The sequence below is a fragment of the Gilbertella persicaria genome, assembly GCF_025201335.1.
Source record: "Gilbertella persicaria strain CBS 190.32 chromosome Unknown B0P05scaffold_24, whole genome shotgun sequence".
Classification (NCBI taxonomy): domain Eukaryota; kingdom Fungi; phylum Mucoromycota; class Mucoromycetes; order Mucorales; family Choanephoraceae; genus Gilbertella; species Gilbertella persicaria.
Window position 1 is genome coordinate 150207 of NW_026251985.1, and position 23882 is coordinate 174088.

At 35.9% G+C, this 23882-nt stretch overlaps 13 protein-coding genes across 13 annotated transcripts; 2 read left to right on the forward strand and 11 right to left on the reverse strand.

The window, feature by feature from the left end:
- Positions 1–24: 24 nt before the first annotated feature.
- On the reverse strand, positions 25–1704 carry B0P05DRAFT_471620 (6-phosphofructo-2-kinase-domain-containing protein; the record flags this gene model as incomplete). Its single annotated transcript, XM_051574629.1, has 7 exons — positions 25–303; positions 430–723; positions 769–842; positions 894–1149; positions 1200–1278; positions 1323–1528; positions 1618–1704. The coding sequence occupies 7 exons, from the start codon at positions 1702–1704 to the stop codon at positions 25–27; spliced, it is 1275 nt and encodes a 424-aa protein (XP_051434021.1).
- Positions 1705–2221: 517 nt separating this feature from the next.
- B0P05DRAFT_545233 (major facilitator superfamily domain-containing protein) lies at positions 2222–3822 on the reverse strand. Its single transcript, XM_051578614.1, has 5 exons — positions 3686–3822; positions 3133–3628; positions 3017–3087; positions 2580–2968; positions 2222–2517 (listed from the first exon to the last, which is right to left on the reverse strand). The coding sequence occupies exons 1-5, from the start codon at positions 3796–3798 to the stop codon at positions 2258–2260; spliced, it is 1329 nt and encodes a 442-aa protein (XP_051434022.1). The 5' UTR covers positions 3799–3822; the 3' UTR covers positions 2222–2257.
- Positions 3810–5153, reverse strand: B0P05DRAFT_545234 (uncharacterized protein). The gene is made up of 2 exons (XM_051578615.1): positions 5029–5153; positions 3810–4983 (listed from the first exon to the last, which is right to left on the reverse strand). The coding sequence occupies exons 1-2, from the start codon at positions 5147–5149 to the stop codon at positions 4133–4135; spliced, it is 972 nt and encodes a 323-aa protein (XP_051434023.1). The 5' UTR covers positions 5150–5153; the 3' UTR covers positions 3810–4132.
- Positions 5154–5574: 421 nt separating this feature from the next.
- B0P05DRAFT_133841 (uncharacterized protein) lies at positions 5575–7355 on the forward strand. Its single transcript, XM_051573036.1, has 3 exons — positions 5575–5939; positions 5990–6941; positions 6996–7355. Exons 1-3 carry the CDS (start codon positions 5652–5654, stop codon positions 7151–7153), a joined length of 1398 nt encoding a protein of 465 aa, XP_051434024.1. The 5' UTR covers positions 5575–5651; the 3' UTR covers positions 7154–7355.
- Positions 7145–7985, reverse strand: B0P05DRAFT_471696 (uncharacterized protein; the record flags this gene model as incomplete). Its single annotated transcript, XM_051574638.1, has 2 exons — positions 7145–7537; positions 7581–7985. The coding sequence occupies 2 exons, from the start codon at positions 7983–7985 to the stop codon at positions 7145–7147; spliced, it is 798 nt and encodes a 265-aa protein (XP_051434025.1).
- Positions 7986–8026: 41 nt separating this feature from the next.
- Positions 8027–9797, reverse strand: B0P05DRAFT_545241 (uncharacterized protein). The gene is made up of 4 exons (XM_051578616.1): positions 9522–9797; positions 9306–9464; positions 8176–9260; positions 8027–8127 (listed from the first exon to the last, which is right to left on the reverse strand). The coding sequence occupies exons 1-4, from the start codon at positions 9573–9575 to the stop codon at positions 8058–8060; spliced, it is 1368 nt and encodes a 455-aa protein (XP_051434026.1). The 5' UTR covers positions 9576–9797; the 3' UTR covers positions 8027–8057.
- A 96-nt stretch (positions 9798–9893) lies between these two features.
- Positions 9894–13684, reverse strand: B0P05DRAFT_579755 (P-loop containing nucleoside triphosphate hydrolase protein; the record flags this gene model as incomplete). Its single annotated transcript, XM_051581957.1, has 12 exons — positions 9894–10145; positions 10209–10475; positions 10527–10620; positions 10678–10782; positions 10835–10969; positions 11112–11208; positions 11261–11911; positions 11955–12550; positions 12597–13165; positions 13213–13296; positions 13347–13358; positions 13589–13684. The coding sequence occupies 12 exons, from the start codon at positions 13682–13684 to the stop codon at positions 9894–9896; spliced, it is 2958 nt and encodes a 985-aa protein (XP_051434027.1).
- Positions 13685–13805: 121 nt separating this feature from the next.
- Positions 13806–15184, reverse strand: B0P05DRAFT_511576 (uncharacterized protein). The gene is made up of 3 exons (XM_051575618.1): positions 14857–15184; positions 14251–14805; positions 13806–14205 (listed from the first exon to the last, which is right to left on the reverse strand). The coding sequence occupies exons 1-3, from the start codon at positions 14960–14962 to the stop codon at positions 14054–14056; spliced, it is 813 nt and encodes a 270-aa protein (XP_051434028.1). The 5' UTR covers positions 14963–15184; the 3' UTR covers positions 13806–14053.
- A 37-nt stretch (positions 15185–15221) lies between these two features.
- On the reverse strand, positions 15222–16480 carry B0P05DRAFT_545252 (uncharacterized protein). The gene is made up of 5 exons (XM_051578617.1): positions 16313–16480; positions 16129–16264; positions 15945–16077; positions 15416–15895; positions 15222–15364 (listed from the first exon to the last, which is right to left on the reverse strand). Exons 1-4 carry the CDS (start codon positions 16456–16458, stop codon positions 15681–15683), a joined length of 630 nt encoding a protein of 209 aa, XP_051434029.1. The 5' UTR covers positions 16459–16480; the 3' UTR covers positions 15222–15364; positions 15416–15680.
- Positions 16481–16570: 90 nt separating this feature from the next.
- On the reverse strand, positions 16571–18039 carry B0P05DRAFT_545254 (pyridoxal phosphate-dependent transferase). Its single transcript, XM_051578618.1, has 4 exons — positions 17359–18039; positions 17197–17314; positions 17005–17147; positions 16571–16951 (listed from the first exon to the last, which is right to left on the reverse strand). Exons 1-4 carry the CDS (start codon positions 17977–17979, stop codon positions 16613–16615), a joined length of 1221 nt encoding a protein of 406 aa, XP_051434030.1. The 5' UTR covers positions 17980–18039; the 3' UTR covers positions 16571–16612.
- Positions 18040–19174: 1135 nt separating this feature from the next.
- On the forward strand, positions 19175–20455 carry B0P05DRAFT_545256 (hsp90-like protein). Its single transcript, XM_051578619.1, has 5 exons — positions 19175–19256; positions 19314–19319; positions 19375–19565; positions 19613–19695; positions 19745–20455. The coding sequence occupies exons 1-5, from the start codon at positions 19228–19230 to the stop codon at positions 20408–20410; spliced, it is 975 nt and encodes a 324-aa protein (XP_051434031.1). The 5' UTR covers positions 19175–19227; the 3' UTR covers positions 20411–20455.
- B0P05DRAFT_545265 (uncharacterized protein) lies at positions 20399–21768 on the reverse strand (the record flags this gene model as incomplete). Its single annotated transcript, XM_051578620.1, has 3 exons — positions 21372–21768; positions 21206–21328; positions 20399–21146 (listed from the first exon to the last, which is right to left on the reverse strand). Coding segments are annotated over exons 1-3 (824 nt in total), but the record flags the coding sequence as incomplete, so codon positions are not given.
- A 77-nt stretch (positions 21769–21845) lies between these two features.
- Positions 21846–23336, reverse strand: B0P05DRAFT_545267 (uncharacterized protein). Its single transcript, XM_051578621.1, has 6 exons — positions 23217–23336; positions 23066–23164; positions 22966–23014; positions 22875–22920; positions 22710–22822; positions 21846–22658 (listed from the first exon to the last, which is right to left on the reverse strand). The coding sequence occupies exons 2-6, from the start codon at positions 23154–23156 to the stop codon at positions 22133–22135; spliced, it is 825 nt and encodes a 274-aa protein (XP_051434033.1). The 5' UTR covers positions 23157–23164; positions 23217–23336; the 3' UTR covers positions 21846–22132.
- Between the last annotated feature and the right edge of the window lie 546 nt (positions 23337–23882).

A 23882-nucleotide genomic window follows, 5' to 3' on the forward strand; every position in this document is an offset into this window, starting at 1 on the left:
GAGATAGAGAATGGTATATTTAACTTACGTGTGAATGGGTACTAGCATATGTGGCATTTGTGTCTGAGACCATTCAAGTAAATAACCCAGCAAGATACGCAAGACCACTCTATGTGTTACAATCAAACACGACTGGTTCATGCGTTCCAGCTCAATAATCATAGACTGAAGTCGATGAATAACATCAATATAAGATTCTCCCCCCATACCAGGATAACGATAATAAAGCTTGTTATCTTGACGTGCTTGAAATTCAGTAGGATATTGTGATTTGATTTCTTCATAAGTCATTCCCTCTCTACTCTATTACAAGGTAAATAAACACATCGTCTATCTTTATTTACTTACACCCGAGTTGATTTCGTTTAAGAATCGAATATGCTAACATGGAATAAGTTGACATGATAGAACTCCTAAAAAAAGTCTTACCTTGATATCATATTCATCTGGATCAAAATAGGCTGCAGTTTCCATGGACCTTTTCAACATACTTGTCCAAATGGTAAACTGAGAATCGTTAATTGCTCTTGCTCTTTCTCTCACTTTATACTCTTCTTCTTCTGTTGTTGATTCTTCACTCTCATCGTCCGAATCCTTAGTAGGGTTTTTTGATTCTTGTTCTTCTTGAATCTTTCTTCTTGCTAAATCCAAAGCAAAAGCAACACGTCTTTCTTTAACAAATTTAGCCAGAGCTTTTGAGAACTTCTTTCCCTTTTCTGACAGCTACAATGTATAAGTACAACAATACGCTGTAATGTGCCCTCTTACCTGAGCATCTCCACCAATACGACCTGTTAGATTATCTTCACTTTCACCATGACGTGTGACAAAAATTTGACGCTCTCTTCAAGAGTTAGTTTTTTTCTAAGATAGGAAAGTATCAACAAACAAACCTGCCAAGTTGAAATTCATCAGATAGAAAATACATTGACCAGATAGGTATCCCGAGATATTGTGAGCAATGATCTTTTTGCCTACATTCACTAATTTACAGTATTGAATATCATTGTCTTCTTCCCAGTCTCCAACAGGCTCATAGGCCTTTTCATAATTGGCTACACGGTGCCTGAAATCAGATAAGGCAATAGCCGGATCTTTGTCCTTGTAATCAGGACCAGATAGTTTGAGTCTGAAATTACGTTCAAGTACCTATATCGTAAATAATACTGCAGATAAATATATACATTTATATGGCTTACTTTTTTATCTGTGCAGACAGATTCTAAAATCAGTACTTTGAATTCAGGTTCATTTTGTAAACGTTCAATCAATAGTTTTCTATACATATTTACTTTTTCAGAATTCTTGACTTTATCCCTTACCTTCTTTGAATGGTCGAGTTTGTTGCGTCATGAATAGCAACACGTCCACCTGATCTAAGCCAATCAACAAGCTGGTCTAATACCATTGTTGCCAGCTCATCACGTATTTTGCTTCCATCTTTATTGTCTGGGTCAAAGAAACTGGCCGATTGATCATGTTGCTGAGAATTCTCATTGACACGACGCAAATTGCCTACATTAAATACCTTCAAATGTTATGATACACCTATAAATCATCACTGCTTACTTTTGTCTCGTATTGAAGCCAATTCAGATATCTTCTCAATTTCTTGACAATGTAACTTTTACCTCTTGCTGGCAATCCAACTAAAATTATAATATGAATTGAACCATATATTAACCCCCAAAGTACTTTACCCATAATTACCACCAGTTTACTATCAATCTGTCGCTCAGTTCGAAGTCCTATATAAAGTCAGACACATCTTTATTTATGCAACAAGATACTTTACGAGGCGTAATAATGGTATGAACAGCACCAGGTACATCAAAACCAATACTATGTCTATTTGCTAATAAGCCACTTTCCATAAGCTTAGATCTTGTCAAAGGTGTTTTGTTGTGTGTCTTGTTATCACCATGGTTCGTTGTTAATGAATTCGTGGGTGATAAAGTAAGAGCGCTTTCGGGCTCATCTGTTACTTGAAAAGAAGGAAGATCAATAGACAACCGAGCTAGTCCTTCTGCTTCCAAGTCTTTGTCAGTCTTGAGAACAGGAAGCGTTTTATTTCTTTTCTTATAGTCAGACTGCATACGAATAAACAAGAAAAAAAAGGAAAAAAAAAAGAGAAAGCATGGAAAGAAATTGCAAAATATGTATTCAGAAAGCATTGTGTCACTCTAATCCTTCTCCTTTCCCCCGAAATGTCAAGGACATGTTTTATCAGATCAAAAAAAACCCGTATTTATTTACATTAGAGAGCCAGTGCCTCACTTCGCTTTAAGACACCTTTAACTTGTGACATAAAATATACACTCACAAACATAGCCAATGTTAAGCAAAGCATGGGTAATCGCATTGGAAATTCGATATCTAGATTCTCGCTCCAGCCCATGACAGCAACCAGAAATACACCACCCATGTTGCCTACAGTAAACAGGTATCCAGTAGGGATAATTTCATTCACTGGATAAAATAGTTCACTCGCAAACTGGAAAAAAGCTGGTGAAATGGCTATAGAGAATATTAGCCCATGTTGAGCAAAATATCTTTTTTTTTTTTTTTTTTTTTTTTACCATAAGACGCTACACCAAAACAAAGACAAGACAAAATGACGCCTGTCACATATCGAATCTCACATGAGATATAGAGTCCCAAAGTGCTTATAGCTGTAACAGCTGACAATAAGGTACATACTTTGCTATATTGAGACGTTCTATCAAGATAATAACCACCCAAAATGCTTGCAGGAACACCGACAAACAGCATAAAAGCACCTAGTAAGCCAACAGAGTTTTCATTCATGTTTGATTTGAATGGTGGTATTAATATCTGGGCAAGTAAAGTGATGACTGCACATTGAGCACCCATAATAATACTATAAGCAATTAACATATAAATAAATCGCTTTTCTTTCCCTAAGCGTAATGACTGTTGATCAACTGAACTAACTTCTTTGATCATGCTATTATTTTTTCCTTTAGTATCTCCTTGGCTTTACTTTATTTTTTACCTTCGCCAATAGGGTGGTGATCTTTGAAAAGCATATTGAATGAACCCAAGGACAATAAGACACATCATAAACTAGGCTTGATGAATTGAAAATCAAAAGGAGTCAATCATCTTTACCTGAAAAAACAACAAGGTAGGCACGTCCTTTTTTTGTGTAGCCTGTTTTACCATCAAGGGAGTTAAGGCACATCCTGCTGCAACACCTAGATTGTTAGCAGAGACAGCGATCGAAGTAGCTAAATTAATTTCATTTTTAGGAAACCATGCGACTGCCAATTGGGGTGGAATGGCTAGCATAAATACTTGAGCGATAGCAGCCATTGTTTGACCTAGAAATAGCACACAAAATCCATAGACGGAAGGAACAGCACCTAACCAACGAACAGCACTCCCTATCACATTCAATACAGCACCAATAAGAATACCACGTCGAAGACCGTTGCCAGGTGATCCCATAGCACGATCTTCAAAGTATTTAAAGGTAAACTGGATCGCAAAAGGATAGACAAGCATATACACGGACGATAAAGAGTTGATAGCGTTGATACCAGTGCTTGTACTTTTAAAATAATATTCAGCAAATATATAGACACATGGTGCAAATGTGATCCACCTATTGATATAGTCAGCATAAAATGCAATAAGAAAAATAAAAGGGATTTTTACAAACATTAAGGCACTCGAAAATGAAAAAAACGAGAAAGCTAAAAGAACAAGCCATCGCCAGTGATTCTTTTGGCGTGGTCTAAGAAGGGGGTTACGTTCACCAGAGTTGGTTGGCATGCTAAAGAAAATAATAAAAAAAGGGCACATCTGCTTTTTTTTTTATGAAGTAATTTGAAAGTCAGGAAAGTCTTTTTAGGTAAGCATCATGCGAAAGATATCTTGATTTTACATCTTCTTTTTAGTAATAGAGAATAATTAAGGAGAAAAGGAACAATAGAAAAGAGAGTTTAGTGTTGATTACTATGAGCACTTGTCTTTTGTGGCATAGGCATAGGATCATTTTCAGTTGTCAAAGCAACAGCAATAGCAGTAATGACAGTAGCCAAAAACAGGCTAAAGACGACGATATGAACAAGCATTTGCTATTCAGTGACATGAGTAACGTTTATAGTTAATGATTAGTCCTCACCCTTCCGTATTTGACAACTTGTTGATCTAAAATAGGAGTCAAATCCCTTTTCTCTTCTTTACTATTGCTTTCTAGATCATCGGATGCTTCCACTCGTCCCTTAAACCACCGACTGGCTCGTTTGTTATCGTTCTTACTGCTTGCAAAATACTGTGCGCAAATAAAATCAGGCACTTGTCTCCTTTTGAATAGACATCGAACCAAACAAAAGCCAGTGCGTCCACAGAGGATCATGGAAACGAAAGTAAATATTAGAGCAAACACAAACAGACGTGTCCAACGAGACATATGCATAGCAAATGTGTTAAACAAGACCATGGGTAAAAGGGACAGGTTGAGGCAACCCATCGTGAGTTCAGCAACTACAAATCCATAGCGTACATTCTGGACACCAACATGAATAAAATTCTTGAAGCTAGTCTCTCTCATAAACTTGTATGTTTGATGATAAGCAGGTTCAAATACATCAGGATGTGTTGTCTTAGCAGCAGCGCAAAGTGTATAGCTCAAGACAGAGGGGTCCAAAAAGAGTTCCTTGAGAGAATCTCCTTTATGAAAAAAAGTCTTAAGAGTGGCATCAATTTCAGTTCGAAAGGGTTGATAGTCTTTTCTGTCAGATGAGTTTGGTTCCTTGTCAAAATCAGGCCTGAAAGGCTCTTCTGGAGGAGGTGATTTTGCTTTTTTGATGTCAGGCAATGCTTCAAATCTACGCTTGTAATCTTGATACCAGTAATGGAATTCAAGGTTCTCAGCTGTATGTTCTTTGTTTTGAAGATAAAGCCGGAAATCATAAAGAGAAATTGGCTGCTTGGTTACACCATTTAAAACGTGCTCTAATGAAATATGAACAATAAACCCCAAACTATAGACTAGTTTACCTAATTCAAGTCCTTTAAGTTCAGCTCTTTGACCCTTAAAGAACCATCTTTTGAAAGAAGTAGAAAAATCTTTACAGAATCGATAAGGATAATTGGGTGCGTCTAAATTGGATTCAGTCATGATTCAACAAAAAAACAAAAGAAACATGAGAAAAAGGGAAGAGTTTTCTTTTAAGAACTGTTGTCATGCACGGAGGATAGTTGATTTCCTATGGAGGAAAGAAGCGCCTACATGCTTCAAGGAGTGCCGCTTATATTGTGCATTTAACAAATCAAACTTTTCTCCTTTGATCTCGTGTTACTCTTCAAGTACTAGTATTTTCAATTTCAGGTGAAAACGATGTTGTATTTTTTTAAAGGTCAATTGAGCCTAAATTTTACTTTATTCTAAAGTGAAGCAAAAGATAGCCGTAAAGCATACCCAAAAAGAAGTAGAGACTATATTTTTTTTTTCGTTCAATAAGATAAATCCAATTGGCTTGGAAAAAATGCAAATTCGTATAAACAACCATGCAATTCTTTTATTCCGCTCTAGTACTCCGCTCTAAACAAGAGAGAAAAAGAAAAAACTTCCCACCTGTGATGCTATTTTTTCTTCTTTTCTTTTTATAACATATAAAATAATGGAAGACACAACAGAATATTGGAGAATTATGGACTATCCACCTTTCTTTAGTAACATTGACTGGAATGAAAACCAGTCTGCCTCTACTTTTATACCCATGGGATTTGACCAGCAAAAGATACCACCTTCTTATCAAAACCCACCTCCATTTCAACGCAGAAGAAGTTCCTCTGTGGATTTACCTATCAATCCACTCTATTTAAATTCAAACAAATTTATTTTTGGTAATGCAGACAATACGATTCATGAAGAAGAACACGTACCATCTAAAGTGGGTTCTTCAGCGGTAAGTAGAATATTCAAGTAGTACTAAATAAACTAATTTTTTTTATATAGACACTTGAATTCCCTAGCAACACAAATAACAATAACAACGATAAAAACCATAGTCCTCAAACGAATGGCCCAAACAAATTGACTTTGCCATCTCAATCACCTTCTTTATCGACATGTTCTTCGACGAACAATGATGAACATATGATATCACCGCCCCTAAGTCACCATGGTCCTTTAGCGCCAAACCAACCCATGAAGAAGCCTATCGAAAAGCCAGTCTCTCCCAAGAAATCACCAACACCACCAGAATCCATGACAACTACATTCTTTCCTGAATTGCATCGTACATCGTATAACACTATTTTAGGAAAGCAACTTAGGCAGCACCAAAAAAGAAGACGATCTTCTTCTTTACCGCCTGCATTCCATGCAACCAACAAACATGTCAATACAAACAAAGGACCTACGCCACTCATATTTACACAGATTCAAGTCACTGATCCTACACCTATTCAACATACTCAAAAAGCAGCCAAAGTAGATGCACGTCCCATTGCTATCGAACGAGTACCTAAAAAGCCACAGGTTACTAAGCCAATGGATATAGATCCAGTAGAGACACAAAGGAAATTGGACGAACAGTTGCTTCAATTAAATTTTGAAGATGTTACAGTAGCTGAATTGAAAGAAATGCTAAAAGAACGTGGCCTCTCAAGCACAGGCAAAAAAGCCGTTTTGTTAGATCGATTGAAGGAAGCAAGAGATCAGTTGCACAGGAACCATTCTTTATGGTCAAAGAGGCCCTCTGATGAATTGAGTACAAATGCCTCACCTGCTATTCAAGGCATCGCAGATATGTCTATTCATTCACCTGCTGTACCAGTCAAAATGTCTTTTTCACCTGTCGTTCATCCTGTGGATACACAACAGAATAAACTGACACCTTCTGATTCTCCTCAAGACTATAATTACCAGCCACTGCAACCAACTATGGACACAAATGACTTTAATGGTAAGCAGCCAATGTTTATACTTGTATATTTAACCTCTCTAAACAAAAAAGTAGATTTATTTGACTTTGATACAATACTCGATGGTAATGCCATCTTATTTCCATCAACAAATCAACAACAACAATCATCCCCACATCAACCACAACCACAAGATTGGGATATCAACTGGGATCAAGACAAACTAGACCACTTTTTAACAGAATTAGTATAATTCGTTTATGAGTTCTTTTGATAATATGCTTTTGTCAACAGAGATAAGTTCTTTGGAAAATAAATCTTGAAAACTTGAAACCAAGTTGGGAATCACATCTTGAGATGTAATGTTCTTGCCAAGTTCTTTTGAAAGAGATGTTACATCTTTTTCTACTAACCCGCAAGGTACAATTTGTTTAAACCAATCAAGATCCACATTACAGTTGAGTGCTAGTCCATGGCTACTCACATAACGTTGCAAATGAACACCCAAGGCAGCTATTTTATGATCTTCGCCTACCCAAACACCTGTATTCTCTGTTGTGTTTGTCTTGATGTTGTATTTTGCGCAGCATTCAATGATTGTCTTTTCTAATCGAGATACATAACATCTCACATTAAGCTAACAACCATGAGTTATATTATTCAATGTCATCGCTGCTTACCTGGTAATCTCGGATATCAAGAATAGGATAAGCAATCAATTGTCCTGGGCCATGAAATGTAATTTGTCCTCCACGCATTGTCTCGAAATAATCAGCACCTAAGCTTCTAAGACGCTCTTCTTCATCCATTTCTGTCTTTCCTCGAATACGTCTGCCTGCAGTGAAAGTGGGTGGGTGTTCCAGGAAGCAAATGATATCAGCTGGTTGGTTTGTCACTAACTGTCCTTGTGTTATCTGATGACGTCTTGCTACTAAATAAGACTGTAATTTTAAAGCAGTTTCGTATTTAACTAAACCAGGCAATGTTAAATAGCCAATAGGTTGACTGTTTAAAGGCTTTTTTTTTAATTGACAAGCAATAGTAGAATAAAAATGACGAGCAGTAAAAGGTCTGGATAGAAACATATAAAGGAATAAATAAATAAAATGAAAAAAGAAGAAAAAAGATAATTTTTATGTAATTTTTTAAAAAAATTTTCATGATTTTGGTTTCTTTAGATTGGTTCTTTCAGTATCGTTATTCTCTTCAAATCCGCGTTTATTATCCCTAATAGAAAAGAAATATGAGCAATGCATTGAGTAAGGTATAACCTACAGTAATTCAGGCTTTAAAGGAGAAGGTCTATAATCCCTTTGACCGCCAGGCGGCCAAGGGAATGCATTACTGTTTCCATTATTATTTGCTGCAACAGGCGTTGAATTGAAATTTAATGGGCTAGGCAATTCATTCTGTTGATAAAATTCAGGATAAAATGTAGAGGGTGAAGGCAAGTTTTGTGCAAATTGTGAAGGGAGTGCTGAAGGTGGTCCTGGTTCAGATAATCCTGGCCTATTGTAATATGCATTACTCGTGATTGGTTGTTGTGATTGAGGAGGAGGAGGAGGAGGAGGAGGTAATGTTGTCTTGGGCTGTTGTTCTTTATTTTCTTCCTTTTCCGAAGCAATAGAAGAAACAGAGACATGATGTTGATGCTTTGTTGTATCATTGGCGGCAGGCGGTGTCTTATCACCCGTGTCTGGTATTTGTACACGTAACTTGGGTGGTTTTTTACCTGTGCTTATATTACTATGGGTTGACATAGCAGGACTGGCAGGGCCATTATTACTACTTGGATTGGGTGATGAGACATTACTTATAGAACTATATTGGAATGAAGGCTGTCTACTATGCTGAGCAGAAGGTTGAGGAGATACAGAATACGCTTGAGGATAATAAGGCTGTTGTGTTTGTTGTGGTTGCGTCTGAGCAGGTAAGATAGGATAAGGTTGAGGATGAGATGGTATACTATTACCAAGCATATACATTGGTGGTTGTGGTGGTTGTGGTTGAATACCATACATATCATAACCCTGTTGCATATGATTACTATTATAGCGCATTTGTGGTTGTGGTGGCTGTTGTGGGTGATGACCATGGTGTTGTTGCGGTTGTTGTGAATAGTACATTTGTGGCGGGATAGTAGGAGGATGTGGCAAATGACTTGGAGGCGCGTTGCCGGGCTTATAATTTGTAGCTTGTGTTGGTACAGTTACCATGGTAGCCATGGCATTGTTTTTTTTCATCTCATTTGCTTGTGGTTCTTCTTCGGCATGATCCTCATCTTCGTCTTTTATTGAATCCTCTTGATCATTTGAGTTGATAAAATCTTGGTTTGATTTACTTTCATGAGGTTCATTATACTAAAGTACAATTTTTAGTACTGATATAACTTGACATCATCTTACCTCTGTATATTTCATCAGTATTTTATCAATGTCTGTACTTGCATATTGAACAAGTTTCCCACTGTTGTTAAATATGATCAAGGCTATTTCACAATCACACAAGACACTCAACTCGTATGCCTTCTTCATAAGACCGTGTTTTCTTTTTAAGAAAGTGACCTATTCTCTTGAAGGTCAATAAAATAGGCACACTTTTTTTCGTCTTTTTGTTTTTACCTGTCTATTACGATCGTCCTTAATGGGTTGAATCTTGATCTTTTTGCGACCCATAGTATATAAAGTTGAAAAAGAAGTCTAAATTTCTATAGTAACGATGGTAAAAAAAGAATCTTGTGTAATCTTTTTATAAAAAATTTTTCTTGTTAAAAATAATTATATATAAAAAAAAAAGGGTGCTTACAATTTCTAATTAAAAATAGGTGCTATTTAAATACCACCCAAAATTTGATACACAAAGAGAGAGAAATAGAAAGAAAGAAGAAAAAAAGAGGGAGGAGAAAAGAAGAGAGAAAAGGAGGGAGAGAGAAATAAAAAAAAAGGATAAAATCTATATAAAAATTTAAATCGGAGAGAATAAATCTATTTTTATTATCCCAAGGTTGAGCGCTTTCCTATTCCTTTTGCCCCTTCACCAGATGGTAATTCACCAGTTCTACCAGTAACGAACTCGTTATAAATTAAACCCAATCGATAGGCTTCCTCGGCTGTAATAGAAGGACGAGTAGACTTGAAAGATTTCTCGAGGTAACTTGTAGTGATCACAGCTTCTTGAGGTTGATTTGTCACTGTTTCGGTTATAACTTTGGTTTGACTTGACTTTCTGTTTTTGATCATTGCCAACTATAAATACACACACACACATATTTTCAATTAAAATTGAATTAATTTCATTTTCTAATTTACCCTTTGAGATATTTGTCCCTTTTCTGCTAAAGTAAGAGGTGCTTGACGTGCATTCATGACAAAATCGCTTTTTTCGGTTACTTTTGATTTGACGTCTTGTGCTTCTTTAAATGACTCAATATCAATGGTCCCATGAATAGCTTCTAAATGCGCATTGTAAAGAAAACCTTGTAAATCCGCACCGGAAAATCCTTGTGTCTTTTCAGCATAGATTTTCAGATCTACATCAGGAGCCAATTGCATTTTTGAAGACAATGCTTCCAGAATCTATCATTCTGCATGAGCATCCAACAAATGTGTGTGTTCCCAATTGCTCACCTCTAATCTTTCTTCGAAGCTAGGCATACCACATAATAATGCTTTATCCAAACGTCCTGGTCGGAGTAAGGCAGGATCAATTAGATCTGGGCGACTTAACAAATAGAGGAGATTCAATATACTGCATATCTCGCATAGTACAAAATATTACCTTGTAGCAGCTAAAACATAAACACCATTTAAACCTTCAGCACCATCCATTTGAGTCAACATTTGATTGACCACACGGTCAGTTACACCTGTACTATCATGGCCTCTAATAGAAGCTTAATATGAAGCGAGATGTATCGTCTTTTTTTCTTTCTTACCTGCGAGGCGCAATCGAATCAAATTCGTCAAAAAATAATACACAAGGCTTAGCAGCTTGTGCTCTCTCAAATAAATCACGCACAGACTTTTCACTCGCACCAATATATTTGTTTAGAATCTCTGGACCCTTGACACTGATAAAATTAAGTCCACATTCTTTCGCCACAGCAGAAGCTAATAAGGTTTTACCACATCCTGGATAACCATATAATAACAAACTAGAAAAAGGACATGGTGAGTTTGGTTTTAAATTCATAGGCTTCTTTTTTTTCATACCCGGATCTTAATCGAAGCGGACATTGAGCAAATACGGCAGCGTATTTTGTAGGCCATTCCAGTGTTTCCAATAATGCTTTTCTTGTTTCATTTAGACCTAGGCATAGATGTTAGAAAAAAAAGACTTGTATTTTAAGAAAGAGAATTACCTCCAATATCAGACCAATTGACACCAGAGCTCTGAAGTTTGACACCTCTTAAAGAAGAAGGCACAAATCCTTCTCTTGCTTGTGTGAAATCAGCTTGTATCAACTTGAGTTCTTTTTTCTCTGTTTCTTCTCGATTGTTATCTTTGATACTTCGAATGGCTCCTTCATGTACAGTACGTTCAATTAATGCCTTGAGATCAGTAGCAAGAAATCCTTCCGTCTCAGAAGCAACCATGACTAAATCAATCGAAGGCAAACTGCTGCTCAATACACTAGGACCATGGGACATGATAGTTTGTATGATTTGTTTACGTTCATCTCGATTGGGTGGTTGCAAATGCTTCAGTTCACTAAAGATATGATGCGTAATTAAAGCAGGATGGATAGACTGTTGTTGTTGACTGGTAGCAATGAGCATGATGGAATGTCTTTGGCAAGCAATACGTGCTGTTTGCACAAACAACTCTGCTAAATGACGACTACGGGTAGAATCAGCATGTTCTACTTCAGCAGGCACAAGACGGTCCAGATCATCAAAAAAAATGACAGAAGGACCATGCCAAGCAGCCTCATCAAACCATTTCTGGAGCATCTCTTTAAAGACTGGAATACGTTCATCCGCAATCTCGGAGCAATTGATTTCAATAGTATCTAAACAAGTGTCAGTCGACAAAATCAAGCAAAATGGACTTACAGATATGGTAATTATGACAAAAGTTAAGAATGTGCTTAACAACACTTGTTTTACCAGATCCATGTGCACCAGTAACAAGAACACCCCCTGAACCAGGCACGCTTAAGCTATACTTAAGATCTCTTTTGGAAAGATTGGCTAATGCATACTGTTCCATTTTTCTCAACATAGTATCCACACCACCCAAGGCAATCACAGGCTTTGATTGATTTTGTTTCGTAGGCTGCTTTTGTACTTGTTCGCCAAATCCAATTGAGACTGATTGTTGAGGAACAAGTGTTGTGTATTCTATCTCTCCAGATGCTGTATTTGAACCGAAAAAGCCCTTTTTAGCATCCAGTTGAGTGACAAATTGTTCTTTTTTATTGTCTACTTCCAAATCAATCAAGAGTCCTTGACTTAGTACAACATCTTGAGTAAACTGAGATAACCATGTCTGTATTGATTTCGTTACAGATGCTTCAAAGTTGAGCTTTTGTTGTGTTTGTGTATTATCTAGACCTAACTTGATCGTATTGTTGTTATTACTGTTATTCACACATCGCTTCAAGACCAAGGAACCAAGGGGACTCTTTTTAATCGTTGTTGTGGCAACTCTGGTTTTTTTTGTTAGTCTTTTTTCGTAAGCTTGCTGCAACTTACTTGACAATATCAAAATCCTTAATTTCCAATGTAGATTTCAGTATAGATCCAATAACCACATGATTTAATGGAACAGAGAGAGAGACATAAATACGAGCAAATACTGCCTTGACAGGACTATACTGATCATTGTCCGATTCTTGTTGCTCCTCCTTATTACTTTTACTAAACCCAGGTAATAATTTTGTTAAACGAATAACAGAAGGCATATCACCATTAGAGTTCAAAAGTGATTCGATACTATCTGGATGTACATGAACTGACAAACTGTCCATTTCCAGCTGTACCGAACACGCACGTAAACGAACAGAAGGTTGTGTTTTTTGAATGATTGCTTGATTATTTAATTCAGATACTTCTTCCACAGACTGATTTGATTTGCGTACTTTGGGAGCAACAATGACTTCAGATTGATTGGTTAATTTGACATAATCTTGTTTAGGTTCAATACTAGCTACTGCTAAACGAACTAATGTCTTGCCATGAATCCAAACACATATAGTTTGATGGGTATAAACAACACGCAACTGACTCAACAAGTTTTCTTCAACATAACCTGCATGTAATTCCTATTTTTTGGCTTAGGAATCTTGCAGTTTTTCTTTCTATGACTTACTAAAATTTCCCAATCATCTTCTGTCAATGGTTCAACATGGACTGTTGTACATTCAGGTACATTTCTACAAAATTCTACTTGGACCTAACAGCCAATACATCAACACACTCGTTTCTTCTCTTGCTCCACGTTACCTTTTGTCCTTCCTGCAAACCAAGTGCTGTTCCGAGCTGTGGATCGAGCTCCAACACGTCAAGTTTGCCATTGGCACCGTGAATAAATACAGAGTTGGGTTGAAGTGGCTTAGAGGCTTCTCCTGACCAGCCGCAATAGACTTTTTTGTTATCTCCAGACGAGATCTCTAGAATAACGTTTTGAGGTACCTAGATAGTATGCATAAGTTTTTTTTCTTTTCTTTATGTGTGTATTTTATTACTTTTTTTTGGTCCAATAAAGCATTTACCCACTTGTTAGGTAAGTTGACTAGACAAGAACGAATAGGTGTATATTGTACAATAAGTGGTTTAGGCATAATATACAGGTAAAGGAGAAAAAAGATAGAAGAGACGTATTTAAACTCTTTCGGTCGTTCAAATGAAATGCGTTAGTCATTGAAAATAATACAAATAGCTATTTTTCACACGGAAAAGATGTATTATGAATGGGTCTTTTTATTAAAAAAAGCATAAATAAGAATTTTTTTTGTGGAGTGTCATAATTAACTTAATAATAATAGTAGTGGGACAAAACAAAATGATAAAGGGAATCTAGTAGAATCTTGCAGAGTTGAAAAAAAAAAGAAAGAGAAAAAGGTATCAAAAAAGAAATACACAAAGAAAAGAAAAAGCCTTAGAAAAAAATACATAAAGAGAAAATAAATAAATAAAAAATATGGCACAGTTTACATGCCCATCTGATACATTCTTTCAAGAGCTTGCTTTTGAAGCACAGATTCTTGAAATTTTCTCAATTGTTCATTTTCATTCATCATACGTTCTAATTCAGTCAACAAAGAAGCTTGATTTCTCTTCAAATGTTGCAAATGTTGAACAGCTAAAAAGTATTAAAAACATTTGCATATATAAATAAAAAACTTACTGCGATGTAATAAGGCGGCTTTACTCATTTTCTTGTTGACACAACCAGGCAAGTGTTGGCGCAATTCTTCGAATCCATCTTTAATCTGAGCACGACGCTTTTGTTCAGATTGAATATGAATTTGTCTGCGTACTTCTTGAGCAGAAACACTATCAATATCTTCATCAGAAGAACTGCTTGTCTTATTATCATCATCCATCTTCTTGTGACCACTGTGTGTACGTCTACGCTTCTTGTTGTTGGAAGTACCATTTTCATAAGTTTCTTTAGAATACTGATGAAACTCGGGCAAGAAGGATTCAGGCAACTTATTGACGTTGGCAATCTTTTCAGTGATGGTTGTATGGTGATGGGGTGACAACAAAGGTGTACTGACAGTAGCAGGCGAGAGACGAGAAGACATGGATTCGGGGCTAGAAGAGCCTTGAATAGGAGTATTAGCAACAACAGTAGGAGGACTAGAGGTAGTAGAGGATTGAGTGTACATGTCGTAACCACCTGTCATCATGATAGGTTGGTTCATGTCAAATCCATTGTTGTCGTAGTAACCAAAGGCTAATATGTATAGTTAGTAAAAAAAAATCACAAATATATATACGAGTTTACCTGAAGGATAGAGTTGAGCATCAAAAGGTTCCATCTTGGTCATGGTAGAGTAAGTGGTGGGCATGATGTATTCATCAAAACCAAATTCGCTTTCAATAGAGTTCATTTTGTTGATATTAGTATTATTATTAGGTTGTGAAAAAAAGAGGTGTTACAGAGAGAGGGAAAGAAAAGGAGATGAGGGCAAAGAGGTTAAGGAAAGTAAAGAAAAGTTTGTGTGTTTGCTAGTTGTAAAGGAAAGTAGAGAGTGCAAAGAAATTAGTTGGTATTGAAAGAGTGATTGACCAACTAGAATTTGCTCAAGTAAGAGGTTGCTGTTTCTTGGTAGAAAAAAGGAAAAAGAGTATAAGAATAAAACAAAACAGGCCAGTTTATCTTTTTATATGTTTATTTTTACTATTCTACACAGTAAACCGAATTTAATTACTCTGGTTGTACAAAATAAAATCCTTGTTGTTTAGATAAACTTGTTGTACTCCTATTTTTGGTTTCAACATGGCTGTTTACACTATATTTATTCTTGCATTATATTTATTTTTATTCCATATAACAAGATTACCTTATTATGAAGTAAAAAAAAATAAAGCCATACTAGCCCAGTAGAATAAGGCGGAATCCTTTTATAAATTTTGAGTAACCCTCCTGATGCAAGGATTTAAGTTTAATTGGACTTTTTTCTTTGGGTTACACTTTTTTTCTTTCCGAGAAAAAAAGCAAAAAAAAGAAGAAATATATAGACAAGTAAGTAAAATCAAAGTTGGGGAAAAGAGAAGAGGGATAGTTATATACATGTAATCCATAAAGTTTCTTATCTCGTTTACCCATCAAAGCATCAGATTCATCTCAGTTGCACAAATATCTTGCCATTCTTGTAAAAAGGATTTAACTATACTGGGTTGATTGATCCAAATGGATAATAAAACGACGCCCTCTTCTCGAGATAAAATGTTTTTAAAGCCCTTTTCACTCTTGTCAAGCAATGATCTTTTTGTAAGCAGTTCTCTGCTATACATATCTATTATTTTCTCCATTCGACTCGCTAATATACTTATTAGTACTGTTCAGACTCCTACTTGATTGTTTATTACCAAAGAAATCCAGCGAACATGTCTGAAAGATAGCTTGATGCTTGACAAATGCTTGTCCATTGATATTCTCGGCACGTTCACAGATAGCATTCAGCTCTTTTCTATATTGCTTCATTTTGTTTTGCTGCTTAGCCTATACAAGGAGAGTTGTATGAGAATATAATAAATCTTATCGTCGATATACCATTTTTTCGACAAGATCATCAAGTTTTGTGTGCTGTTGTTCAATGATTCGTTGCATTTTTGCATCATATTTCTGGATAATATCAGGGAATTCGAGTGATAAGAGTGGGTGCCAATACTGTGGCTCATCTACATATCTTTTATAGGGTCAGAATAAGCGTCCTTACATATGCATATGTGTTTACTTTGACAGAATAACTGAATTCGTCAGGGAACTTGCTAGCGGGAAAGCGTGTGAATTGAGTTCTTCCCAGGTATCTTGTGTTCTCTTAAATTCTTCAAATAAAGTGCTCAACTGCCGTTGTATTGTCCCAATGATATGTGCTGTCATTATCTAAACACAAAAAAAAAAAAAGAAAAAAAAAAAGGGCGAAAAAAAGAGAACAACTTGTGACGTTTTTGGACTGGTGAAAAAGAAGTGCATAAACTAGTTATTTTATTTTGTGATACACTATTGTTACATAAAATATGAATACATAATACGATTAAAGCTTAGCTACTTCGCTATTAGCATTTGTTGGTTCTAAGGTGGAGTCTTTTTCAAAAAAGAGATGGATTTGCTTGACTAAAGAATCTACTTGATCTATTGTGTTGTGTCCATGGAGACAGATGCGTACTCTTTCTTGCCCCTTTGGCACAGTAGGAGAGCAGATAGGCTTCACGATGAATCCTTTTCCATTCAAGAAACTAGCTAATGCTCTTACAGGCTCATTTCCTTTTAAAACGACTCCTTGAATAGGGCTTGAAGATGGCAATAGGTTTCCTAAAGGCAATTGGATAGTGCTTCTAAACCTTTGCGTAATTTTGTGGACATGATTTTGGATCTAACAGACAGAAATGAACTTTTTCCTCTTCTGACTCATGTATACATACATACGGGTATTGTTAGACCACTTTCAAGCATATCATATGCGCATTTAATTGATGCTAAAGAGCTATGAGACATAAATGTAGAATAGATAAGGGGACGAGCATAGTTGATCAGATATTGTCGAAGCGTTTGAGATCCAAGTACAGCAGCTATTTACGAAATATTAGTCTCAGAACATCATTGACAGAATAAACTTGCCTCCATTACTAGCCAAAGCTTTTCCAAAAGTATGAAGACGTGCGAAAATTTCATCTTCTAGACCCAATTGAGAAACAACACCCCTTCCGCTATCACCGTATACACCAGTACTATGGGCCTATTCCAAATGACTAAATAAACATATTGACAAGACCTGCTTACCTCATCAATAATGATATAGCCATTTTCCTTGTTAGGCCAATATCTTCGAAGCAATGCCACGAACTCTTTAAGAGGAGCAATGTCTCCATCCATTGAATACACACTTTCTAGAGCAACAAATATGTTCTTGTCAGGATAATGGTGAATTACTGACTTGAGAATACGATCTAAATCATGCACATTGGAGTGCATAAAAGGGATCTTTTTGGCTGCACGCGACATACGCATCCCTTCATGAACACTAGCATGAATCAATTCGTCGTATAGAATGATATCTCCATGCTGAGGTACAGTGCTAAATAATCCCACGTTGGCATCAAACCCAGAATTGAATATCAAGGCGCACTCACTCTTGTGGAAAGCAGCAATTCGCTTCTCAAGTGCTTCGCAATAACCCGAGTTACCGTCTAATAGACGTGATCCTGTGGATCCTAAAATAGTAGGTAGACTATTGAGTTCGTTGAGATACGATTGACGCATAGTGGTGTTTTGAGCAAGGCCCAAGAAATCATTGGAAGAAAAATCGATGGCATCTTTTGAATTCACAACAAGACGACGTATTTTGGATATTTGGCGTCTTTTTTGTAAAGTGGCCTCTAGTTGTGCGTCAAGTGTTGTCATAGAGAGAAAAAAAGAAAGGGGTGGAAAAGGGAAGGTTGGGGTAAAACTGTTTGTAAGAACTCAGAATTTTTTAAGATCCGGTGGTTGACAACAATCAGCCTAAACAATTATACCCTTTTATGTATGTGTATTTGGATGATACACATAATATGAGACCAGTTCACTTCAATTTTCATATGTATATGTTATTGAGATGCAGCAGAAAAATCAGTGGCAAGTCATAACAATAACAAATATGCATTTTAGATTAAATCTGATAAAAAAGATTAAAGTTTTACTAGATTATCTCAAGTTTTTAGTGCTTATAACGACAGTATAGTTCTGACTGATCCCCCTTTTTTTTTTGCCTTTCATATTAAAGTGTTGTGCAATCTTTCTCTTTAAACCAAATGTACAAGAAAGCAATACAAGACGCAAGAAGAAAAAAGAATAAAATTCTTTAGAAGCATAAGGTTATCTTAATAAGTGATATCAACCAATCTTAGAGATGGATCGTATCACATTTATCTTGTACTCTGGGAATTGTCTGTCGTTAGTTTTTTACTTGTAGAAATTCAAATAAATTGTACATCCTGAGATCTTACTACAACACAGCAATGTATCAGTGAATTTGACTTCTTTAACATTGGTTAGTGCTTGTGACATGCATAAACTCATTCGCGATGTGAGACATAGCTAAAGTATTATAACAATGACAATAAAGCATGAAGACTTGATACATAAACTTGTCTATCCAAATAAAATTTCAATTTAAGGATTCAAGAAAATCAAGAACGGGCTTGATCACAACAACAAGCAGGAGTCTTTTCCTTATCACAAAAAAAAAAAAAAAAAAAAAAAAAAAAAAAAAACTATATAGAGCTTTTGCGAATCTATTTTTGCCATTTCTAAAGGTAACATACCGAGAGATGATACAAGCATTTTTCTAAAGTCTTCGATAGCGTCAATGCAAGTCTTATCTTAATTATTTTAATGAGATTACCCATAAATCAATGTGTTTTCTCAAGCTGATCATTACTGCCGATCTGTTTTCTGTATATTTTTGATAAATAGCGCATAATAATAAACAGGAAAGGCAATACCATACAAGAATCCGTGCCCAAAATGAATCTTCTAGTTGTTTCGACTGGGATTAAAACTTTTGAAATGACGATCAATATTTGTCAAAGTCACCCACTTTTTTTCCATGAAATTCTACCATGTCGCGTTATCCTTTTTTTCTTTTCTTTATCTTTATTTCTCTACAAAATGTCTAACTGGAAGAACGTTAACAACTGGTAAGAGATAATTGTCTCTTGAACATTCTTTTTTTTTATTTTACTAATCTATTTTAGGCACTGGTAATTATCTCAATGATCATAAACTTTCATTATAATAGTAACAATTTCATAATAGGGTCAACAAGAATTGCTTCAAGTGGGCTCAGAATTGGTTCTCTGAACAGCTTGTTGGTCTTGAAGCCGAGAAAAATGGTCACAAAGCTTCTATAACTAAAGTAGTTGATTTTTCTGGTGATGTTGATTTGAACCAAAGAAAAGGAAAGATCATTACCATTTACGACGTTACCTTGAAGCTTAACTGGGAAGGTATGTAAGAGAAAGCGTCATGTGCAGTCTCTAAAGCTCATATCAAGGTTCCCTTGCTGATGGCACTGACGTTTCTGGCTCTATTAATATCCCCGAAATTGCTCATGATACCGATTCAGATGATTATGTGGTAAGTATTAATGCGTAAGTACAACAAGTGTGTTAAATCAGCAATGCAGTTTGAAATCTCAATTGATGATGATAATAATGCCAAACAAGCCATCAAGGAAGTCATCCGCAAAGGCTTGACCCCTTTGTTGATCAAGAAGTTTGAATCCTTCTCAGCCACTATGATCAAGGAAAATTGTGATGATGTTTACATTGAATCCGAAAAGATGGGTACTGCTACACCTCCTAGACTTGCGCACAACAAACCCACTAGCGCTTCCACTACTGCTACCAGCACCTCAGCTCCTGCTCCTACCGCCACACCCAAGAAGATCAACACAACTACCTTGAATGATACCAAGGAATTTCAAACATCTGCACATGAGCTTTATGAGACTTTGACAGACGCACAACGCGCTCAAATTTGGACCCGTGGTCATGTTAAATTGGAGAAACAAGTTGGATCTAAATTCGAGTTCTTCAATGGTAATGTCACTGGTGAAATTCAGGAGTTGATTCCTGACAAGAAGATTGTGCAGACATGGCGCTTACGTTCTTGGCCTGCTGGACATTTCTCCAAGGTCATTCTTGAGTTTGTTGAAGGTACTGATTCCGTCACACTTAAAATTACTCAAACAGGTGTTCCTGTTGGCGAAGAAGACTTGACTCAAACAAATTGGAATGGTTATTACTGGAGAGCTATCAATGCTTCATTTGGTTATGGTGTTAACTTTTAAATAAATTAGATTTTTATTGTTATTATTATTATTATTATTTATGCGGCCATCAATATCTGTAAAAGATCCACTACCACATACACCTTAAATCCTTCCCGGAATATTTGCTTGGCATGTTTGAACGGAGGTAAATGAGGTTGAAGTTGAATCCATTGAGATAAAGCCATTTTGATTTTTTCATCATCTGCTTTTGTCGGTAATAGCAATGGTTGTTGGCTGTCATAATATAGTTGATTCAAGATGTCTGTTGTTGGAACTGCAATAAAAAACTCGTTTTTGTTGATCTGTGCATTATCATTCTCGTATTTATAGGTCACAATCAATTTCAATACTGCTCTTTTCTCACCAGTCAGTTTATCTCTAGAGGCGTACAAATGAGGTGATACTAACGTTTTAGACACTACAATATTGTCCAAATGATACGATCGAGTAAAGAATCCTCGAATACCAAGGTACTTTTTTTTAACGTGCTTGATACTGGATAAACAAAATGTCCTTGGCTCCGGTAAAGGCTTCAAGTAATTGCTTATTGTCTGCTGATAGGAGATGGAAGTTGGCAACTTGGATTTATTAGGAGTAGCACAAGTCTGTGTCTTTGGTGGTGCGATTTCTACAGCTGAATCATAATGCTTGAAAGCATATAGTTGCGATCGTCGTTCTGGAAGACTCTTGTCTATGATTTCTTCAACTGCAGTGGCATCTGAAGAGCGTCGACTATAATCATCTATTAATAATTCTGCTTACAATCGCTTGTAAATAAAACTCAAGCTTTTTGGATTTTATTGTTTTCTTTACCTTCTTGACAATAATAAAAGACTTCTTTAGTGTCATGCTGATTTCGATCATCATAATAACTTATAAATGTTTCAGTAGGCGACAAGATTTCTTCTTGTGGATCTTTTGTATGTTGATGATCAACTAGATCATAAGTATAATATATGATATAATTATGCGTGCTTACTTGCAATTTTATTGAGGCGCCTAGAACGATGCGAGTAGCGACGATAGGTTTTTATGAGCTCAATTTGAAGCTGAATACGCTGTGATAAAAGAACAACATTTTTGTAATGATTCTTATTTTTCATGTTTTTTTCATTAAGTGCACTAATCAAGTCATCGAAAGAAAAAGATGATGATAGAGTCATTTAGGAAACAAAAGAATGAAAGAAGAGAAGAAAAAGGCACATACCAAAACTGTATTTGTATCCGGGTTTGTCTAACAGAAAGGAGGCCACTATAAACAATAGAGAACACAAAAAAAGGACAAAGTAAACAAAAAAAAAGGAGCAAAGAGAAAAAAAGCCTTTTAGGATAGATTGGTTTCTCTCCTCAAATAACTATACAAACGATGGGCTTCCTCTACCTGTGCTGGCAGAAAATAATGAGACTCGATTTTGAGAGAATGAAAGGAATTTGAAAAGGGATAATCATGGTGTTAAGTTATGTCAAATGATTATGATCTTGTTTATTTTTATAATTGTGCTATATACAAAAAAAAAAGATACTTCTATTTTCAAACATTAACCAAAATATGCTTTTTGAATACATATGTAAATGTATAGGGGAGATCTGCTTCACCATAGTATCAAATTTCATAAGAATAGTGCATAAAAGATTTAAAAAAAAAGAGAGGGTGGGGGATGTTCAGTGAGGCATAAGATAAAGAAATTGAGTTAGTTTAAAACGAGTGTAGTTATCAACGCATTATTAGAAAAGGGAATTTTAGATTGAATAATAAAACGAAGGCAACTGTGGCTGTGGCATGCTCTTTAGTGTGTATTCCATATTATAAAAGCGAGGTAATGTATTTGCTTGATGGTGCTGTGGATCATGTTGATAGTAAAAGTAGCTTCCAGAAATTTCTTCCTGTTCGATAGGGGGTGATTGAGAAGCAACAGATGATGAATATGTAAATGAAGAAGAGGCATCGTCTTCGTCTGTTGTAATGGATGGTTTTCGATCAGTAATCAATGGTGAATGAGAACTGGCTGAGGGTATAGGTGAAGAAGGCATGGAAGATGTAAAATGAAGTGATGTGTTAATATGACTTTGTTGTTGTTGCTGCTGTTTTTTCTGTTGCTTCATTAATTCTGGAATTTCATTAAGAGGTCTCCATTGAAGCATAGTACGCTTAGTGGTTGAGCTATGTGCAGTTTTTTGATGAGTTGTCAGAATGGTCTTTCGAGCAAAACTCTTGTTGCATCCCTCATGACGACATTTGTAGGGTCTTTTGCCTGTATGAATACGTCTAGAATTATGCAGGTTCAGTATTTCTTATCTAGATATGCATGAATATTACCTATGTCGTGCTAACGAAGAGCTGTCGCTAAAATTCTTGTTGCAGTTTTCAAATTCGCATACATGGGGTCGTTCACCAGAGTGAGTTCTCATATGAACCTTAAGTGCAGAACGCTACGTATTTTTGTTAATGATCATATCTAAATACAGAAAAATAAATATATACCTGAATGAAGCTTTTTCCACAATTATTTTCTTGACAAACATAAGGTCTAATTTCATGTTAGATATATATATTTAATTTTGTTCTTTTTTACCTTTCATTGGTATGAATACGAAGATGTCTGGCAAGATCAGAGCGACGTCCTATAAAAAGAAATAAATATCTCAGACAATACAAGCCACTGCTTCACCTACCGAATGCTTTTGAGCAATTGGACATTGTGCATTTATGTGGTTTGGTTTGATTCTGCTGTGTTTCAATATGAATTAGCTCAAGAATGTCCATGATATGTTCTATATTTAAAGTTTTAGTTTGAGTTGCTCAAATATTGTTACTCGGTCATACCTATTTAGATGAGAAATGAAAAACTGTAACAAATGTGAATTGAGAAGAAAAAAAAAGAGTAAAGAAAGTAAAGTAAAAGAGAGTTTTCAAATGCTAAAGACAGGAAAGATAAAAAAAAAAAAAAGAAAGAAAGAAAGAAAAAAATGGACATCCGGAGCTTATATTTATACTATTGTCTCTATTTTTTTTTCTAATATTTTTTTTTATTAGAATTTTACGATCGTTGATACAGTTTTGTATTTCTGATACAGACATGTTTACAATATCATAGGAGAAAATGGGGCTGTTTGACACTTTTTTTCAAGGAGTCCAAAGGGTGAACAAAAGATGCTTTCCTGTTTTCCTTTTCTGGTCAAGACAGTATAGAGATCGCTTTAAGCTGATCCAGCAAGTTCTAGTCAACCAAAGTTTGGAAGCCAGATATGAAACAATGTTACGTAAGGCTTGGCTAAGTATGGTTTCTTAACTTCCTATCTTGGTAGTTCCTTGGATGAGTCTCAAACTAACATCCAAATTTGGTACTAACATTTTCGAACGTTGGCAAGCTAACAATAGTAATAGTCGGTGTCGAGGTCAGCATATAATATGTTCGTATATTACTGTTTATACATGTTATAAACCACATGTATTGTCCTTTTTGGTCCATCTGACAGAAAAAAACGAAAA

Coding starts and splice junctions, on each gene's coding strand:
- B0P05DRAFT_545233 (XM_051578614.1), bottom strand. CDS start 3,798: ATGCCAACCAACTCTGGTGAACGTAACCCCCTTCTTAGACCACGCCAA. Junction 3,629..3,685: donor TCATTTTCGAGTGCCTTAAT/GTTTGTAAAAAT, acceptor CTATATCAATAG/GTGGATCACATTTGCACCAT. Junction 3,088..3,132: donor CTACCTTGTTGTTTTTTCAG/GTAAAGATGATT, acceptor CATCAAGCCTAG/TTTATGATGTGTCTTATTGT.
- B0P05DRAFT_545234 (XM_051578615.1), bottom strand. CDS start 5,149: ATGACTGAATCCAATTTAGACGCACCCAATTATCCTTATCGATTCTGT. Junction 4,984..5,028: donor ACTTAAAGGACTTGAATTAG/GTAAACTAGTCT, acceptor ATATTTCATTAG/AGCACGTTTTAAATGGTGTA.
- B0P05DRAFT_133841 (XM_051573036.1), top strand. CDS start 5,652: ATGGAAGACACAACAGAATATTGGAGAATTATGGACTATCCACCTTTC. Junction 5,940..5,989: donor CTAAAGTGGGTTCTTCAGCG/GTAAGTAGAATA, acceptor TTTTTTATATAG/ACACTTGAATTCCCTAGCAA. Junction 6,942..6,995: donor GGACACAAATGACTTTAATG/GTAAGCAGCCAA, acceptor ACAAAAAAGTAG/ATTTATTTGACTTTGATACA.
- B0P05DRAFT_545241 (XM_051578616.1), bottom strand. CDS start 9,575: ATGGGTCGCAAAAAGATCAAGATTCAACCCATTAAGGACGATCGTAAT. Junction 9,261..9,305: donor TACTGATGAAATATACAGAG/GTAAGATGATGT, acceptor ATTGTACTTTAG/TATAATGAACCTCATGAAAG. Junction 8,128..8,175: donor CCTTTAAAGCCTGAATTACT/GTAGGTTATACC, acceptor CTTTTCTATTAG/GGATAATAAACGCGGATTTG.
- B0P05DRAFT_511576 (XM_051575618.1), bottom strand. CDS start 14,962: ATGAACTCTATTGAAAGCGAATTTGGTTTTGATGAATACATCATGCCC. Junction 14,806..14,856: donor TGCTCAACTCTATCCTTCAG/GTAAACTCGTAT, acceptor TATACATATTAG/CCTTTGGTTACTACGACAAC. Junction 14,206..14,250: donor AGCCGCCTTATTACATCGCA/GTAAGTTTTTTA, acceptor AATACTTTTTAG/CTGTTCAACATTTGCAACAT.
- B0P05DRAFT_545252 (XM_051578617.1), bottom strand. CDS start 16,458: ATGACAGCACATATCATTGGGACAATACAACGGCAGTTGAGCACTTTA. Junction 16,265..16,312: donor AATTCAGTTATTCTGTCAAA/GTAAACACATAT, acceptor ACCCTATAAAAG/ATATGTAGATGAGCCACAGT. Junction 16,078..16,128: donor ATGATCTTGTCGAAAAAATG/GTATATCGACGA, acceptor CTCCTTGTATAG/GCTAAGCAGCAAAACAAAAT.
- B0P05DRAFT_545254 (XM_051578618.1), bottom strand. CDS start 17,979: ATGACAACACTTGACGCACAACTAGAGGCCACTTTACAAAAAAGACGC. Junction 17,148..17,196: donor AGCTTTGGCTAGTAATGGAG/GCAAGTTTATTC, acceptor TTTCGTAAATAG/CTGCTGTACTTGGATCTCAA. Junction 16,952..17,004: donor AAAGTGGTCTAACAATACCC/GTATGTATGTAT, acceptor TCTGTCTGTTAG/ATCCAAAATCATGTCCACAA.
- B0P05DRAFT_545256 (XM_051578619.1), top strand. CDS start 19,228: ATGTCTAACTGGAAGAACGTTAACAACTG. Junction 19,566..19,612: donor CTTGAAGCTTAACTGGGAAG/GTATGTAAGAGA, acceptor GCTCATATCAAG/GTTCCCTTGCTGATGGCACT. Junction 19,696..19,744: donor CCGATTCAGATGATTATGTG/GTAAGTATTAAT, acceptor TCAGCAATGCAG/TTTGAAATCTCAATTGATGA.
- B0P05DRAFT_545267 (XM_051578621.1), bottom strand. CDS start 23,156: ATGGACATTCTTGAGCTAATTCATATTGAAACACAGCAGAATCAAACC. Junction 23,015..23,065: donor CAATTGCTCAAAAGCATTCG/GTAGGTGAAGCA, acceptor TTCTTTTTATAG/GACGTCGCTCTGATCTTGCC. Junction 22,823..22,874: donor GTGGAAAAAGCTTCATTCAG/GTATATATTTAT, acceptor AAAAATACGTAG/CGTTCTGCACTTAAGGTTCA.